General features: G+C 47.0%; 1 protein-coding gene across 3 annotated transcripts in view; it reads right to left on the bottom strand.

Annotated features, from left to right (window-relative positions):
* Positions 1-19,458, bottom strand: part of hdac11 (histone deacetylase 11) — a 230,610-nt gene that overhangs the window by 201,392 nt on the left and 9,760 nt on the right. For all 3 annotated transcript variants that reach the window (XM_038812720.1, XM_038812718.1, XM_038812719.1), the window contains exons 2-4: positions 11,348-11,416; positions 10,264-10,412; positions 9,862-9,962 (exon numbers count right to left, since the gene is read on the bottom strand). In XM_038812720.1, coding sequence (XP_038668648.1) covers positions 9,862-9,962; positions 10,264-10,412; positions 11,348-11,416 — 319 coding nt within the window. The remainder of the gene's footprint in view (positions 1-9,861; positions 9,963-10,263; positions 10,413-11,347; positions 11,417-19,458) is intronic.

Here is a 19,458-nt window from a genome sequence, read left to right as displayed (position 1 = left end):
GACTTCTGTCCATTAGATGTTGAAGCTCCCTCACCGCCGTCCAAAGACCTCAAAGTCGTCTCCCTCATCAAGCCTTCCGCCAATGCCCATTCCATGCCTTTTTGGCACTGCAGAGCAAAGTTATACAAATAAAAGCAAACCACCATTATGAAAAACACTGTTTCACAGCTATTCTTTGAAGAATCCAAATGGTCTATTCAGCAAGGGCTCAAGTTACTTGAACATATCAGACTGTCGGCGGAATTTTCCATGCCCCAGGCGGAGGGTTCAATAACGGTGAGAAGGGAATTCAGCAGGAGGCCCAAAAATCGGTATCATACCGTGTGATATTGCAATGGGATCTTCCTCTGGTGCCTGCTACTGCAAATCAGGAAACCCATTGGAGGTTGGCATGAAACCCATAAAGGTGCACAGATGAGGGCCTGGCCACCCACGCCCAACTCTCCACAGCGTCAGTGGCATAACATGTCTGGAACATGTGCAGATGTTGGTAAGATAACCACTTTATGCTGCGATCAGCACCTTTCTAAGTCTTCAACACTACCATTAACACTTCCTTTGTCTAGTGCCCATAAAATGTTTGTCAAATCTCTCCTAGTCCACCTATCCCCAACCTTCATTTTTACTCCACCTACACGACTCCCTCTTAAACAGCATAGAATCATAGAATTTGCAGTGCAGAAGGAGGCCATTCGGCCCATCGAGTCTGCACCGGCCTTTGGAAAGAACACCTCACTTAAGCCCACACTTCCCCCCTTTCTCCGTAACCCAGTAACCCCACCAACCTTTTTGGACACTAAGGGCAATTTAGCATGGCCAATCCACCTAACCTGCACATCTTTGGGCTGTGGGAGGAAACCGGAGCACCCAGAGGAAACCATGCAGACATGGAGAGAACATGCAGACTCCGCACAGTGACATAAGCTGGGAATCTAGCCTGGGATCCTGGATCTGTGAAGCAACCATGCTAACCACTGTGCTACCGCGCTGCAAAATCCATCAGATTTTTCTCTCTCTTCAGCTCTGAAGAGGACTTATATGGACTTGAAATCTTAACTGTTTCTCTATCCACAGATGCCTGCCATTTTCCATTTTTTGTATTAGGGCAGAAGATAGTTCCTGTCTCCAAGCATCTGGGGCGAAATTCTCCGACTCCACGCAGGGTCGGAGAATCGCCCGGGGCCGCCAAAGATCCCACCCCCGCCGTGGCAGAAATTCTCCGCCACCCGGGAATTGGCGGGGGCGGGAATCGCGCCACGTCGAGCCCCCTGCGGCGATTCTCCGGCCCGCGATGGCGATGGGCCGAAGTCCCGACGCTGGGAGGCCTCTCCCACCGCCGAGGTTTGAACCACCTCTGGTGGCGGCGGGATCGGCGGCGCGAGCGGGCCACCGGGGTCCGGGGGGGGGGGGGGATGCGCGGGGCGATCGGACCCCGGGGGGGTGCCCCCACGGTTGCCAGGCCCGCGATCGGGGCCCACCGATCGGCGGGCGGGCCAGTGCCATGGGGGCACTCTTTCTCTTCCGCCGCTGCCACGGCCTCCACCATGGCGGAGGCGGAAGAGAATCCCCCAGCGCGCATGTGCGAACTGGCGAAGGCCTTTCGGTCAGCCCCGGCGCCGGGCGTCAAAGGCCGTTGGTGCTGGTTTTGGCGCCAGTTGGCGTGGTGCCAACTGCTCCGGCGCGGGCCTAGCCCCCAAAGGTGCAGAGGATTCCGCATATTTGGGGAGGCCTGACGCCGGAGTGGTTGGCGCCACTCCGCTACGCCGGGACCCCCCGCCCCGCCGGGTAGGGGAGAATCCCGCCCCTGATTTCATGAGCAGGAGGAATAGATTGACAAAATCCAATGGGGGGATTTTCTGCCCCCCGTTTTCAGTGGGTGAGAATGCCGACTCAAGCAAGAGTCCCAAAACAGCATTGAAGCCTCCGTGACTCCCCCTCTCGATTGTGTCCATCCTCCACCAGTGACAAGACCGGATTTCTGTCATCCAATGACGGGAGCCCCAAAACAATATATTTACATAAGATTAGCAGCCACCCACCCCCCCCCCCCCCCCTCCCACACCCCTCCAGGAAGGTCCACCCTCCCCATCCCCCAAACGGCGGTGTGACATCACATCAGCGGCGTTTACAAAAGGTCTTTAAAAACTATCAAATAGAGTTTGCCAAGGATGAATAGAATTATGTACAGCCCCAGACGAGAGAATCATGCCCGGGCAGTGTCCCAGACACAGGGGGGGCCAGTTCTGAGTGGGGGGATCCGTGGGGGAGGTGTTGGGGGTTAGGTGTTCATTTCTGTGGCGTCCGTGTTTTTTTCCACCACTTGTTTAAAACTTGCTTAACACAAAAACAGCCATTACTGACTTTGAGATCCCCAATGGAAGCCTTGAAAGCACCAGAAATACAAAGTCGAAGGTTTCAGTGATCTTGACTGCAACTGAAATGATCACAATAATACATAACAAGTTGAGACAATTCACTGCAGGTTTTGTTGCTGGAGAAGACAACTCTATGCCCATGGCAAGAATTTTTGGTGCACATCTCATTATATCAGAACTGCAGTTGAGAAAGACCAGTTTGACTCAACTACTTGCTGTTTCTACTCCTGCCAGAGTGAAATCCATGAAGAAAAGTCCAAAGTTAAAAGTATCTTGACAGATCAAACCAGACTACAGCAGCCACACAAGTAATTTAAAATGTTCTCATGTTAAAAATCTCTTCAAAAGTAAACTCTAAAATTGTCAGTATCAAAACAATGGGCTGGATTCTCCATTATTGGGACTATGTCCCCACGCTGGCGTCAAAACTGTGGAGTTTCACGCTAGGAAACCTGGCATGAAAGGTCCATGAATTCTTAGTCCTGCAGGGGGCTAGCAGGGGCCCAGTGTAGATCTCACAGCTTTTGCTGCAGATACAGGCCCCCGCATTTCTGGGTCGGAGGCTGCCAGCCGGTTGGGATACTCGTGTGGTGGCTGCGGACTCAGTCTGTGGCCGCTCTGGTCGGCCACGCATGCGCACGCCGGCAGCCTCCAGCGACCGTGCTGTGCTCCATGGTGGACTCAGACCGCGGAGCTGGATGTAAAAAAGAAACCCCCCGATCGGCTTCGCACCCGACCCTCAACGCCCACACAAGCATTTATCGGCCGCCTATAAGTCCCCCACCCCCCCACCCTCCGATCAACCCACCCACGACCAGGGCAGCCACGGACTGTACGCAAGTATCCCAACCGGCTGGAGCGCATTAGTTCCACGCCATCGGAACTTCGGCCGGTCGGGGACGAAGAATGGTAGCCCCAGGTAGGTCCCAGGCGGCGCGGCGGCTTTTCAGGGCCTGCAGAATTGGGGAACCAGTGCCAGTCCCGATTCGTTGCGGTAAAATGGATTTTCCGCCCACGCGCCGGCCGCGATTTCGGCGTCGGGGTGCAGAGAATCTAGCCCAAAGTCTCAACAATTGCTAAAGCTTTACTTGGAAACAGCTAGGGATGTTTTTAAATAAATATTATGCAAATGGCCATGTGCCCAACTTGGACCATTCATGCCTGCCTGGCAGGAGTAGCAAATGGTGACAGCAATGAGGCAGGGATGAAAATGGTAGTGTTCATTTGACTCCTATTTACAATCAATTTGGAGAAGTATGATCCTCCCACGTTTTGAGCATGAGCTTTGGCTGTCTGGATGGAGGTCAGCCCCGAAAATAAACCCACTGGCAAGTTGCTATTTCAACAAGTCAAGTAATCCTAATCCTGCGACCATCCCATTTTTGAGCACAAACAGGACAGTAGCAACATGAAAATCACTCCCTTTCAATGAAAAGTAAATATTACACCAAATCCCTTTTTGTGGTCGAGTACAAGATTAGCTGATTGCCTGGCGATTTAAGCAAATTTTACAGCATCCATAGAAATGCTGTCCTTCGCTTCATGTGATTTATGCATGACTCTGCCAGTCTCTGTCAGGCAAGTTATTTTCCATTTATCAATCAACATTACCTTTCCTATTGCCAAGCCAGCTTTCAATTAAACTAATCAGTAAAAATCAATCAGCTACTGGCATTTTAAAATTTTATTCCAGCACCACAAATCACATGAGACAGTCTATAAAAATAGTATGGAGATTCAGGTATGTGAGGTAAAATACAATCGTACTAACTGGAACCTATCAAGACATTTCATTCATTAAGTACTGAAGACGGTTCAAACAATGAACAAATTATTTTAAAAATAGGTTATTCACAGATGGCAGATTCAGCATTAGTTAAGATGCTTGTTTTTGTGTGATAACCCCATTTACTGCAGCTTTAATCAAACTGCACCATATTCTCATCACCCTTAAATATAATCAAGGGATATTTTTAAAATAAAAGCTTTTAAACTTATGTTCCAAGACACTGCCTGATTGCAACCGTCATGGCAAATTTTAAGTTTGGTATTATGCAAATAACTGAGCAGCAACACAAGAAAATAAAAACTTCCCAAAACTCGCAAAACCTTGGCTGCAATTTGCTCCCCAAACACCAATAGTGCCCAAAATGGAAACCACAAGCCAGTAACATTCAGTCACTCTTCTCAGAACAGAAGTACATTCAATGTTACATTTGACTTTAAATTACTGTATGGTACAGATTGGGAAGGTCAAACAAGGCAAAAGATTACCCAATAAATGGAAGGATACTGAGAAGTGAAGAGAAAGTGAGGAACCTTGGAGCGAATGTCTAAAGATCCTTGAAGGCAGGACAGATCAGTAATGTGGTTAAGAAGACATTTGGAATCCTTCCATTTATTAGCCAAGGCATAGAACATGAGAACAGGGAGGTTATGCTGGAACTATATAAAACATTGGTTCGGCCACAACTTGAGTACTGTGTGCAGTTCTGGTCACCTCATTACATAACGGATGTTAATTACAATAGAGGAGGATACAGAGGATATTTACGAAGATGTGGCAGCTATGAGGAACGTTGGGATAGGCTGGGTTTGTTCTTATTGGAACAGAGGAGGCCGAGCGAAAGTTTCGTTGAGATTGTGAGCAGCCTGGATAAAGTGGATCGAAAAGGTCTTTTTACTTTAGCAGAGATGTCAGTGATTTGGAGGCATAGATTTAAAGTCATTCGGGGAAAGATTAGAGGAGGTGAGGATTTATTTTTTAAACCAGAGATTGTGGGGGTCTGGAACTCACTGCCGGAAACAGTAGTGGAGCAGAAATCCTCAACTCATTTAAAATATATCTAGATATGCACCTCAAGTGGATCTGGAGCAAATGCTGGAAAATGGGATTTGGTTGGGTGTCTCATTTCTTGACTGGAGCAGGCAAGATGGCCAAGTGTCCTCTTTCTGTGCCGTAAACTTTCTATGATTCTATACTTTTCTCCCCATTTACAATGATATACTTTGCTATGAGAAAATTATTGCAATGAGAGATTGTTTTTTTTCAATCATACAAGGAACATTCAGCTGGCTCACTGCTAAGTGTGCTGCTTAATGTGCAAATGTGCCAAATGCCACATAGGCCAATAAATCCCTGTTGTATCCCCTGTCTGTGCTGGGTTTACTGATTTTAGCTAAAAATAATGATAGGGGTGTTGCAACTGACTATTGTGTCGCTAGGTAACTGGGATATAACCATCTATCACCCACACTGGATTGCTGTCCAGTACACCCTGTCAGAAAGTACATTCATATAGTGTCTCAATATATCTCAAAGTACTTCATGGGAATTACACTGAAGGAGAACATGATTGATAATTTTCACACATCGCAACCTCTTAAAAGGCAATGAAATGAATGACCAGTTAATCTACTTTTTATTATAGTGACTGTGAGAGCAATATTGATCAGGACATTGGGAGATCCACCTGAGCTAATGAGGAACTTTAAAGTTCGCTTAAACAACAAAGTAAAACCTCTCAACCAAGAGGACGGAATATTTAACATATAACTATATAGAACAACTTATATTTACCAGTATTTCACACCTCTAATGCAATGGAAAATCTCAAGGCACTTCACAAGCCATATCAGGAGATATTAGGTTAGATGACCAAAAAACTTGAGCAAAGGAGGAAAGCAAAGCAGAGAGGTACAGAGAGAGTATTCCAGAACTTGGGGCTGAGGCAACTGAAGATGTGGCCACCAACAGTGCAGCAATTATAATTAGGGATGAAAAGAGGGCAGAATTGGAAAAGTTCTGAAGGAGATTACCGAGATAGGGAGGGGCAACGCTAAGGAGGAATTTGAATACAAGGATGAGAATTTTAAATGCAAGACACTGCTTGAATAGGCTAGCAAGCACAGGGACAGCACAGGAAAGGGATTTTCGGTGAATTAAGACATGGGTAGCAGTTTTCGACAATCTCAAATTTATGATGGATAGAATGTGGGAGACTAGCTGGGAGACTAATGAGATATAAATAGGTGTTTTTTGCGATGAGCCTCTGACCTCATTTATGCATCTCATAACCAAATGTGGCATCAAGGCTGCAAACAAACTGGCTTAATCTCAGGCGGATGCCAGGGAGAGGAATGAAGTTGGTCGTTAGAAATTGGAATTTGGTATAGGGGCCAAAGACAATAGCTTACATCTTCCCAGTATATAATTGGAGGAAATTTCTATTCATTAGGTACTGGATGTTAGATAAGCAGTCTAGTAATTTAGCAACAGTGAGGAATCAAGGGAGATGATGCTGAGGTAGAGATGGGTGTTGTTAGCGTGTGTGTGTGAAAATTAATGCTGTGCGCCTTCAGATGATGTTGCTGATGGGCAGCACATAGATGATAAATAGAACCAGGCCAAGGCTGTATTCTTGGGGGAATTCCAGAAGTTAAGGTGCAGGAGCTGAAAAGCCATTTCAAGTGATTCTCTGGCTTTTCCTGTTGGTACTGCACAGGAGTCTCAGTCTTGAGAGACCTAAGACCTGGTGACAACAAAATCTGCCTCCGAGACAGTAAGTAGACATCAAGCAAAGACAGAAAAGGGTTCAGTTGTGTTGCCCCCAAGAACCAAACAGCCAGTGTATTTTCACCACTTGACCTCACAAACATGAAATTGACACTTGAGAAAGAATAACCATATCACTACTTGAGTCAGCTTCATCAAGAGAGGATGGAATGCAGAGATTTCTTTTTTGAAAAGGAGAGAAAATAGAATACTGCTCACATCTTATTTAAATGGAGCATCTTTATATTTTGTAGTTTTGTGGTTAATTTTATATTTTGCAGCTAATCTATGCCGTCCTAAAATATATAAACGCCACAAAATTATTATTGAACACAATGGGGTAGATTTTCCAGTCCCGTCTGCCACAGGAATCGTTGAGGGCGGGACAGAGAAATTTGATGGACCATATAAAAGTCTGTTGACCTCAGGTGGGAATTTCCAGTCTTGGGGTTGGCATTTCCCTCCCAATGTTCTATTTTTTGTTGCGTATTTAATTTTTTCCCATTTTCTAAGTAAATCAACAACGGATTCTATCAGCCAATTTAATTCATAATTAAAGCAATTGCAATCAGATTGAAGTCGACCTTCCATTGTCAATATCAACCAACTAAAACCTGCTCTGATAACTAGTTTTAATACAAGATAAACAATTCTTACTTCTCGCCTGAAAAAAAATCAAGGCAGTGATTTGTTTTGCCCAATTCCCCTACTCCATTTTGGCAGCCATGTATCACGAAACACATTGCAACCCACATATTTGCACTCTACAAGCTAAAGGGTGCAATGTATTTGCTTCAAGATAGCAAATTAACTTACAGTCCTGGAATTGCTCTGTGAAATGCCAACAGGGTAAATGGCACAACGTCAAGCACAGCTTAAGATTCTGAATATAAATTTAGAGTACCCAATTATTATTTTTTTTCCAATTAAGGGGCAATTTAGCATGGCCAATCCACCTACCCTGCACATCTTTGGCTTGTGGAGGTCAGACTCACGCAGAATATGCAACCTCCACACGGACAGTGACCCGGGGCCGAGATCGAACCCTGGTCCTCGGCGCTGTGAGGCAGCGCCACCATGCTCTCCCCCTTTTAGTCTTCTATGTGCCTCCATGATTTTATTTTGCCCTTTGACTCACCAACACGCTTCCTTTTCCCACCCCCCTCAGATTTTTTGTAGTGTTCATGGTGTGTGGAAAGAAATTGAAGTGAAGTGGAGACAGTATGGGTGGGGTAGAGAATAACATTTAGCAAGAGTTGGCCAGAAAACAGCAACAGATAATTGGTTCAGGTCTCTCAAAATGTTCCCACTTGGGTAGGTCACACAAGATGTGGCTTAAAATTTGGGCAGCACGGTCACACAAGTGGATAGCACTGTGGCTTTACAGCGTCAGGGTCCCAGGTTCAATTCCCCGCTGGGTCACGTCTGTGCGGAGTCTGCACATTCTCCCCGTGTCTGCGTGGGTTTTCTCCGGGTGCTCCTGTTTCCTCCCAGTCCAAAGACATGCAGGTTAGGTGGATTGGCCATGATAAATTGCCCTTAGTGACCAAAAGGGTTAGGAGGGGTTATTGGGTTACAGGGATAGGGTGGAAGTGAGGTCTTAAGTGGGTTGGTGCCGACTCGATGGGCCGAATGGCCTCCTTCTGCACTGTATGTTCTATTTTCTATGTTCACCAGTAAGCTGATAGGTATATGGGTTACATGCCAAATGTGACTTACATTATTAAATTTAAAATTGAACTGTTTTTAGGGACAGAAAACATGCTCAAACTGAAAAATCTTCACAAATCACTTTTTCAAAAGGATGAGAAAAAGCTGCATTAAGGTTAAAAAACTCACATTATCACCAGAATGAGTCCACAGTCCACGTTATATTGTTTGTATTTAAAATACATTTGATTTTTCTACTTAATACAAGGCAATTGTATATCGGGCTGGATTCGTCCATCCCGCCCGCCACAAGATCACCACAGGCGGGACGCAGACAATGGTAAAGTCCATTGACCTCGGGCGGGTCCATTGACCTCGGGCGAATCCTGCCCACCCGCCCACAGTGCTGACCAATTCAATTGCAACTCTATTCCTTATTACTTTAATTTCAGCACAATAGTACTTGATGTATTACTCAGTACAAGGCAAATGGAAGGTATTAAATAAAACCTGATAGTGAAAATGGGGAGGAATTATATTTTAAAAGGTTTTATAATGCAAAACCAAGCAATTAATATTAAGTCCTTTCAGAAAATGTCAAGCTTCTGAAAAGCTCCTATTAAAATTGCAAACTAAAAATACAAAAATTGATTCTGTTTTTGGATTAAAGAAAATACTGACCAACAGTAAGAGCATTACTACAGTGTGTTTCATTTTTCAGAGTCGAGACTCTTCTGGTATCCTGTAAACATTATGGCAGAATAAAAACTGACCACAAAGGATACCTTTTTTTTAAAATTACATCTTCATACAAATCTCACCTTTCGACATTTTTCCAGTTGTTATATGATTTGGTACGTGATAGCATATGAACATGTTATTGTTATACGGTAGCATGGTGGTTAGCATCAATGCTTCACAGCTCCAGGGTCCCAGGTTCGATTCCTGGCTGGGTCACTGTCTGTGTGGAGTCTGCACGTCCTCCCCGTGTGTGCGTGGGTTTCCTCCGGGTGCTCCGGTTTCCTCCCACAGTCCAAAGATGTGCGGGTTAGGTGGATTGGCCATGCTAAATTGCCCGTAGTGTAAGGTTAATGGGGGGATTGTTGGGTTACGGGTATGTGGGGTTAAGTAGGGTGATCATTGCTCGGCACAACATCGAGGGCCGAAGGGCCTGTTCTGTGCTGTACTGTTCTATGTTCTATTGTTCAGATTAATTCAAATTGATGGATTTACATCTATCCACTGTCGAGAATCAAGAAGAAAGCACTGAAAACAAATTACCTTGAGTTTATTGAGGTACCGCTTAGAGTGCACCACCAACAAGTCATCTTCCTGTGCTTCTTGGGCTTTAACAATGCTCTCATCGTTTATCATCTTCTCTTCTAAAAGTAGGTAAGTACAAGAGAAATAAAATGTCATGATTCACGTGAAGTTTTACCAAAACTTTTCCTCAAATTGTCAAATATCAAATATTGCACTTTATCCCTCCAGGATTTGAGAACAATAGATACTCAAGCTTCTGAACATTAAATTCCGTATGCTCTGAACATCAGCCACATTTCTGCCGAACAATCAGACAAGCAAAATACCATTTATGAGCAAAGTGGTTAATTAAAATTTCTTTGGCCTGTAAAACAGTCAAATGATCAAACAGGTGAAAAGTATTTTTAAAGAAAGACATACCTTTTAAAAAGTAGACAATTTTCCCCCACTTTCCCGAATCAAAAGGGTGAAGCTTTTCCAAGCCCAGGAATGAGATATTATAGTCAGGAGAATACACTATAGGCCATTGCGTTGATAGAAGATCAATGTATAATTTGGTATTATGTAGCCTTTAAATGAGCAACAAACATTTAAAGAATTTTAGACGGATAATAAGAAAGATTTTTGGGTGTATTCTTATTAAAGTTAACAAATGCCCTCCCGCTCTGATCGGCTATCCACATATTCAGAAGTTACCGCACAGCAAAACAGTATGACCGAAAGCCAATCCCTCCCCCTCCAGATCAAGGCCAGGATTCTCCATTCCAGAGTACTCCCCCAGCAGAGAATCGGGACTGTGTCCCGTTGGCCCTAGGAGCATTGTCATGGCTTGATTATGCCAACATATGTATAGTGCAAACATGGCGTTTTCCCTGCGGTTACTGGGGTCGAGCGCCATTTTGAATGGATGCCCCAATCCCAGAATCCAGGGGCTGCTTTGAAGTGGAAAGCAGTTGTCAATCTTAAAGATTGTGTATGAACATTGCGATTGGAATCAATGGAGTGTACATCAGATACATTCAAGCACAAAGAGAAAGATAAATACACAAACCTCCTGGCAGCTGTGTTTAAACCATTAAGCTCATCAGTTTAAAGCAGAGCAGTTCTGAGTGAGAGCCACTTCAGACTTTAAACAGGTCTGACCAGGATGAAGATCTTGAACAGGCGGCTGCCTGAACTCATCGTAACAAGAGCGATCTTCAGGTTGCCCAGATCTGGAAGGGGAAGTGCAGCCACGAGACCCTTATCCCAGGAGATACTGCCTGTTCGGGATTCCCGATCTTAGAAGCGGGGAACAGAGAACCCACCCCAAATGTGCTCATGCCATTGTCCTGGGTAGGACACCACAACATAGCAAAGATATGTTGTATAGGTATTGGTGTTGCTATTTAATGCAATGTAGCAAAGACAATATAAAGTTATAAATAACACATTTAACCTTCTATTGCAATATAATATGACAGATACAGCTCAAGGCACTGAAAAATAGTCATCTTCAACTTACACATTGTCTTTCTTTCTGCTGTTTTGCTCTGACATCTTCTTTCTTACATGTTCTTTTCGACTATTAGTCCTGGAGAAGACATAACAATTAACAGTCCCTCAAAATTCCTGCAATCTTTGCTGAATTGAATAAAATTATGTCAAGTGTCCTGTTGACCTTTTGTTGCATAAATCACAACAGAAATAAGCATTGTGCCTCCCTGCTTCTCTCCCATTGTGATACTTCATTTTTAACAAGATTTTAAACCAAGACCGTGTGCCCTCTCACATGGGTAGAAGATCTCATGAACTCTTTCAAAGAGGAGCAAGGTACTTTTCCCATTGTCCTTGCATACATACACCCTTCACAATGCCAAAAAAAACAGACCTGGTCACTCTATATTAGCTCTTTTTGTGGGACTTGTTGTTCACAAATTCAAACACACAAAAAACAAACTGGTCAATCTGGCTAACGTGATGGCTCGCTCGGCTGTTGAGGCTAAACAGGTAACTAGACCTCCTCCTTCCCTTTCTCCCCGGCCCCTCGCCCCAACATGTTCCCTGGAGAGTAAGGAAAAACAACAGAAAACCGGCTGCAGCATTTACCCACATAGATGACACTTCAGAAACAATCCATTGGCTATGAGGTTCTTACATAGAAACATGCATAGAAAATAGAAGCAGGAGGAGGCCATTTGGCCCATCAAACTTGCTCCACCATTCATTATGAATATCCTGATCCAGCCTTCTCCCCCATATCCCTTGATCCCGTCAGCCCCAAGAGCTACATCTAACTCTTTCTTGAAATTACGCAATGTTTTGGCCTCAACTACTTTCTGTGGTAGTGAATTCCACAGATTCGCCACTCTCTAGGTGAAGACATTTCTTCTCACCTCAGTCCTAAAAGGTTTACCCCTTATGCTCAAACAATGACCCCTAGTTCTGGACTCTCCCACCATCGGGAACATTCTTTCTCTGTCTAACCTGTTAGAATTTTAGAAGTTTCTATGAGATCCCCTTGCACTCTTCTGAACTCCAATGAATATAATCCTAACCGACATCCGCTGGCAGCCATAGAGTGAGTGGTCGCACATTTGGCAGCCCCTGCTTGAAGAGTTTTTTTCAGTCCTTTTCCCCAGTTGCCGGGTGAATGTTTTGGAGAAAAAAGGTGTAGAGGTGGTGGAGGAAAGTTATACTCCACTGGTGAGGTCGGTGGATGGATCCGTGGACCAGAAGTGGGTCAAGAAGGAAAGAGACCGAGAAACTCTTTGTGTGACTCAGGGAAAGATGACTGAGAGTAAAGAGTCAGCCCTATCAGCCCAATAGTCGATGGGGCAGTTGGTGGATTTTCTGAACGAAACGTTCAGTCAGCAGAGAAGGGAAGCTCAGGAGGACCTGGCGAAGGGGGTAGACCCGGATCAACCGTGTGGAGCTGAGGCTGGAGATCCAGAACCAGGTGATCCAGAAAGTGAAGGGGCGGTGGGGGAGCAGCTTACCTCATTGGTGGCCGAAATTGGGATATTAAGGGAGACCCAAAAGCGGCTCAAGGAGTAAGTGGGGATTTGGGGAACCGGTCCCGGAGGCAGAATATGAGAATAGTTGGGATGCCAGAGGGCATCGAGGGAGTGGATGCAGGCTCTTATATAGCCAAAACATTAGAGCAGCTGATGGGGGAGGGAACCTTTGACCGGCCTTTGGAGGTTGATCTGGCGCTGATGAGGGAGCCACAGGTGAATGACCCACCCAGGGCAATGGTGGTGAGGTTACACCGGTTCTTAGATAAAAAGATCTTGCGGTGGGCCAAGCAGTCGAAGAGATGTACCTGGGAGGGTAACAAGTTCCGGGTACCAGGACCTGGGTACGGAACTGGCCAAGAGGAGAGCTGAATTCAACCAGATCAAGGCTGTCCTCTTGAAGGGGGTGAAGTTCGGGATGCTGAACCTGGCCCACCTTTGGTTGACCCACAATGGCTGCGAGTATTATTTTGGAACATCAGAGGAGGCAACGAAGTTTTCGAGAGACAATGAACAGGAGAGGGAGGATATTGAATTTTGGGGGAAGTGTGAGGTGGCGTTGGTTCACCCTGCCTTTTTTGTTGTATTGCTTTGTGTTCTTTTTTGGGTGATGGTTAGGGGAGAACCTCTTTTTTCTCAGAGGCCGTTTATCTTTTTTATGCCATTCTTTGGTGAGAGGCCGGAGGACCGTGGAGGGTGAGTGTACCTTTTTTTTCTTCTCATTGTTATTGTTGTTTGCACTATGGAAATATGCGAGTAGAGGGGGGGGGGGGGGAATGATCAGTGGGGGGTAGGATGCTTGGTGTCAGTCTAGCTGGATGAGCTAGTTCATGGGAGGCAGTGGGGGTGAGCAGGTGGTCAGAGTGTTAGAGGGGGATGGGATTGTCATTTTGTTCAGGGGAGTGGAGGGTGTGATAACGGGGGTGGGGCTGTTGACGTGCAATAAGAAGGGAATTGATGACGTTGGACATCCGAGGGTGGACCTGGAGGGTTGCGGGGCGTGGACCGGGGGCTGGCCCAAGAAGTGTTATGGTTGATCGGCAAGGGAGGTGGGCAGGGTGCTCCCCCGACTAGGCTGGTCACATGGAATGCGAGAGGGCTGAATGGGTCAGTCAAGCAGTTGCACGTGTTTGCGCAGCTGAGGAGCTTGACGACAGATGTAGCATTTTTACAGGAAACCCATTTGAAGATCGGGACCAGACTAGGCTATGGAAAGGGTAGAAAGGGCAAGTTTTTCACTGAGGGTTGGCTATGAAGACGTGGGGGTGGTGGTGCTGATAAATAAGCAGGTTGCATTTTTGGTGGGGAATATAGTTGCAGACTCGGAGTGCGGGGGGGGGAGATTCGTGATGGTGAGGGGAAATTGAAGGAGATACCAGTGGTCCTGATGAACGTTTATGCCCCAAGTTGGGATGATGTTGAATTCATGAGCTGGGTGTTGGGGATGATCCTGGATCCTGACTTGCACCGGCTGATTATTGGGAGGGGAGGAACTTTAATATGGTTATCGAGCCGAGATTGGACTGGTCGAATCCGCGATCAGGGAGAGTGTTGGCAGTAGCGAAAGAGTTGAAGGGGTTCATGGAGGACATGGAGGTTTGGGAGACCGAGGGCGAAGGAATTTTCATACTTCTCCCATTCTACACTTATGTGAGAAATAAGAGGATGATCAGAGTGAGAGTAGGGCCGATGAGGGATAGTGGAGGGAACTTGTGCCTAGAGTCTGATGAGATGGGAGAGGCCCTAAATGAATATTTTGCTTCAGTATTCACTAGAGAGAGGGTCCTTGTTGCTCACAAGAACAGTGTGAACCAGGTTAATAGACTCGAACAGGTTGATATTAAGAAGGAGGATGTGCTGGAAATTTTGAAAAGCATCAGGATAGATAAGTCCCCTGGGCCTAATGGGGTATACCTAAGGTTACTACGGGAAGCGAGGGAGAGTTTTGTGAGGGCCACGAAGAATCCAACACGAGTCTTCAGGATACAAAGAAATAACATTTATTTACAATAACATATATATACACAACAGCAGCAACTTCTCTAACTCCTCTCTCTGCTGGTTCCAAACTGGCCAGCTTTATTTATGCAGGGAGTCTGCTAATGATTTCTCCGCCCCCCTCATTGGGGAAGCTCATACCCCCACAGGATTGTGGGATTGTCATTAGTCCCCAGCCAATGGTGAGCAGGCAGGTTATAACAGAGAGATTGCTATGCCGTTGGTGATGATCTTTGCGTCCTCACTCTCCACTGGAGTAGTACCGGATGATTGGAGGGAGGCGAATGTTGTTCCCCTGTTCAAGAAAGAGAAAAGGTAAAGCTCTGGGAATTACAGGCCCATCAGTTTTACGTCTGGTGAGCAAAATATTGGAAAGGATTCTGAGAGATAGGCGACGGGATTCTCCCATTCGGCGGCAAAGTGTCCAAGCCATCGGAAACGCCGTCGCGTTTCACGATGGCGTGAAAGGGCCGCTGGGAGTATCAATTCTGGCCCTTACAGGGAGCCAGCATGGCGCTGGAGCAGTTCACGGCGCTCCATCCTCCCATCCTGGCGCGAACTGTGCGCCGCGGGATCCGCGCATGCACAGTGGCGCCAGCGTTAACGAGGACATGCGCATTGGCGCTGGTGCCAACCCGCGCATACGCGGTGGCCTCCCTCAACGCTCCGGCCCCGACGCAACATGGCGCAGGAGTTCAGGGGCCGGCGCGCAAGAAAATAGGCCCGAGGAGCGAGAGGTCGGCCCGCCCATCGGTGGGCCCCGATCGCGGGCCAGGAATTGCACCTGGGACCCTGGAGCTGTGAAGCAACAGTTCTACCCACTGTGCTACCGTGCTGCCCAGTTATTTGTTGCAGAATTTCTGGACTCTGATCTTCACTTGTAGCCACAGTATTTATATGGATATCTGCTTCAGTTTGTTGTCAAGGTAATTCCCCCCTCCCCCTGATAATTTTGCTCCACAACCACATTCCTTTGGGCTAGGACTCCAATCATTGGAGAGCTTTCCCCCTAATTCGCACTTTTGCAAGGGATCCTTGATACCACATGCAAGTCAAATGCTGCCTTGATGTCCAGGGCAATCACTCTCCCTTACGTCTGGAGTACAGCCTTGGACCAACACGGAACCCAAACTAAGCGTCAGTGAGAAGACTATTGCTGAGTTAAGTGGCACTTGGTAGCACTGTCGATGACACTTTCCATCACTTTGTTAATAATAAAAAGAGTAGACTGAAAGAACAGGAGGAACATTGGAACAGGAATAGGCCATTAAGCCTGTCAAGTCTGCTCAAACATTCAATACGATCATGGTTGACCACTGTGCTACCTTTACATTATTGTTAATCAGAAATCTGTCAATCTCAACCTTAAACATACTCAATGACTGAGCTTCCACAACACTCTAGAGTAAAGAATTCAAAAGAATCACAATCCTCTGTGTAAAGAAATTTCTCCTCATCGCGGCCCTTGGTGGCATGGCCCTTATTTTGAAATTAATAATAATAATCTTTATTGGTGTCACAGGTAGGCTTACATTAACACTGCATGGAAGTTACTGTGAAAATCCCCTAGTGACCACACTGCAGCACCTGTTCGAGTACACTGAGGGAGAATTCAGATCACCTAACAAGCACGTCTTTCGGGACTTTGTGAGAGGAAACCGGAGCACCCAGAGGAAACCCACGCAGGCATGGGGAGAATGTGCAGACTCCGCACAGACAGTGACCCAAGCTGGGAATCGAATCCGGGTCCCTGATGCTGTGAAGCAACAGTGCTAACCAATGTGCTACCGTGCCGCCTATCTCAAATTGCCCTCGAGTAGGTGGTGGTGAACTACCTTCAGGAATCATTGCAGTCCATGGGTAATCGGAACACCATCACACACTCCAGACTTGTGCCTTGTAGATGGTGGACAGGCTCCGGAGTGTCTCGAGATGATTTACTCACCGCAGGATTCATAGCCACTGATCTTTCCTTGTAGCCACAGTATTTATATGGCTGGTCTAGAGTCCCCAACCAAGAGAAACATCTCACCTGCAGCTACTCTACCTATTCCTTCAGTATTTTGTTGATTTCAATGAGATCATCTTCAATGAAGTTACTGTGAAAAGCCCTCACTTGCCACATTCTGGCACCTGTTCGGGGAGGCTGTTACGGGAATAGAACCGTGCTGCTGGCCTGCCTTGGTCTGCTTTAAAAGCCAGCGATTTAGCCCAGTGTGCTAAACAGCCGGACAGGCCTGCCATGCCCAGAACAAATTTGGTGAACATTTGTTGCGTCTATGGCAATAATATACCTTTCTGAGGCAAAGGGAGCAACAATGCACACAGTACTCCAACTGTGGTCTAACCAGGCTCCTATACAATTGAAATAATGCCTCACTACTGTACTCAAATCCTCTTGTGATAAAGGCTAATATTCCAATAGCCTTCCGAATAACTTGCTGCACCTGCATGCAAGCCTTCGGGTGACTTACGGACAAGGATACCCAGGTCCCTTGCTCACCTGGTTTAACCAGTCTATATGCAGATTGAAGTCACCCATAATCACAGTATTGCCCATGCTACATTCTTTTCTCATTTCCTGATTGATATTACGCCCCACATCACCATTACTATTTGGTGGCCTATAAACAACTCCAATCAATATCTGAACTCCTTTGCTGTTTCTCAGCTCCATTGAAACAGATTCCGCAACACGTTCTTCTGATCGGAGATCCTCCCTTGCTACTAATCCCATCCCTTATTATCAGCCACCTCCTTTCCCTTCTTGTCTGTCCTTCCTAAACATCGCATATCCTTCAATATTCAGTTTTCAGTCTTGATCACTGATGCACGATCAATTACACAAAGATGAGAGTTGGGTGCAAGCGAGGCTTTATTACAGCAGCTGGCGAAGTGGCTGCTGTACTGGGAGCACACATATTTATACTCCGCCTACTGGGCGGAGCCAGCAGGCAGGGAAGTACCCCCATACCTGTAGTACAGGGCCTTAACACAAATCACCTACACCTCTAAATACAATATATACACATCAGTGGTGACTACCACATTCACCCCCTGTTAAGATCGAGTCCAGCGGGGGTGGTGGAGAACTATATACAGGTAGACTTTTCAAAGTACAGAGAGCAAAAAAATAATTGAGTCCAGCGGGTGGAAGGGAAAATTATGTACAGAGGGATGGTGTTTTAAAAGTCCAGGTCACGTTACAGATTCAGTCGGTCCGGAGCCTTGATCTGCCGTCGGGAGCGCCGCAGTGCTGGCGGTGATTCCGGTGTTGGTTTGGTCTTCAGTGACTCCGGGAGCGTGTTGAAATACTCTTCATCCTCGGGTGTGGGCAAGGGGAGGACGGATTGTCCCAGAGCGGGGGCTGCGATGGGGTGCGCTGGGGGAGGGGAGGGTGGCGCCGGGTCGGAGTGGGGGGTGTGTGGGGAATCAGCTGGCGCCAGGTCCCTGAGGGAGACAGTATCTTGGCGGCCGTCGAGGTACGCTATGTAGGCGTACTGTGGGTTGGCGTGAAGTAGCTGTATCCTCTCAACCAACAGGTCCGCCTTGTGGAGTCGTACGTGTTTACGGAGGAGTTCGAGTCCTGGAGCTGCGAGCCAAGTCGGGAGCGACACCCCGGAGGTGAACTTCCTAGGGAAGGCAAAGAGACGTTCATGGGGTGTTTCATTAGTTGCGGTCCACAGGAGCGACCGAATGGAGTGCAGGGGGTCGGGAAGGACTTCCTGCCAGTGGGAGGCCGGGAGATTTCTGGACCGTAGGGCCAGCTGGATGGCCCTCCAGACCGTTCCATTCTCCCTCTCCACCTGTCCGTTTCCCCGGAGGTTATAGCTGGTTATCCTGCTCAAGGCAATGCCCCTGTTGAGCAGGAACTGACACAGCTCATCGCTCATGAATGAGGATCCCCGTCACTGTGGACGTAGGCGGGGAAACTGAACAAAGCGAAGATGGTGTTGAGAGCTTTGATGACGGTGGCAGACGTCATGTCGGGGCATGGGATGGTGAAGGGGAATCTGGAATACGCGTTTACCACACTGAAGAAGTACGTGTTACAGTCGATGGAGGGCAGGGGTCCTTTGAAGTCCGCGCTGAGGCATTCAAAGGGGCGGGAGGCCTTCACCAGGCGCGCACGGTCTGGCCGGTAGAAGTGCGGTTTGCACTCCATGCAGACCTGGCAGTCTCTGGTGATAGCCCCGACTTCCTCGATGGAGTAGAGCAGATTGCGAGCCTTAATGAAATGGCAAAAACGTGTGAACCCTGGGTGACAGAGGTTGTCGTGCAGAGTCCGGAGTTGGTCCACTTGTGCGCTGGCACATGTACCTCAGGATAGGGCTCGTTGAGCTTACCGGGGTGATACAAAATCTCGTCGTTGTAGGGGGAGACCTCGATCCTCCACCTCAAGGTTTTATCATTTTTGATCTTGCCCCGCTGTGTGTTGTTGAATACGAAGACTACCGACCGTTGGTCAGTGAGGAGAGTGAATCTCCTGCCGGCCAGGTAATACCTCCAATGCCACACAGCTTCAACGCTGGCTTGCGCCTCTTTTTCGACAGAGGAATGGCGAATTTTGGAGGCGTGTAGGGTTCGTGAGAAAAATGCCACGGTCCTGCCTGCCTGGTTG

The sequence above is a fragment of the Scyliorhinus canicula genome, chromosome 11, assembly GCF_902713615.1.
Source record: "Scyliorhinus canicula chromosome 11, sScyCan1.1, whole genome shotgun sequence".
NCBI classification, from domain to species: domain Eukaryota; kingdom Metazoa; phylum Chordata; class Chondrichthyes; order Carcharhiniformes; family Scyliorhinidae; genus Scyliorhinus; species Scyliorhinus canicula.
This window is presented reverse-complemented; position numbering and strand designations above follow the sequence as displayed.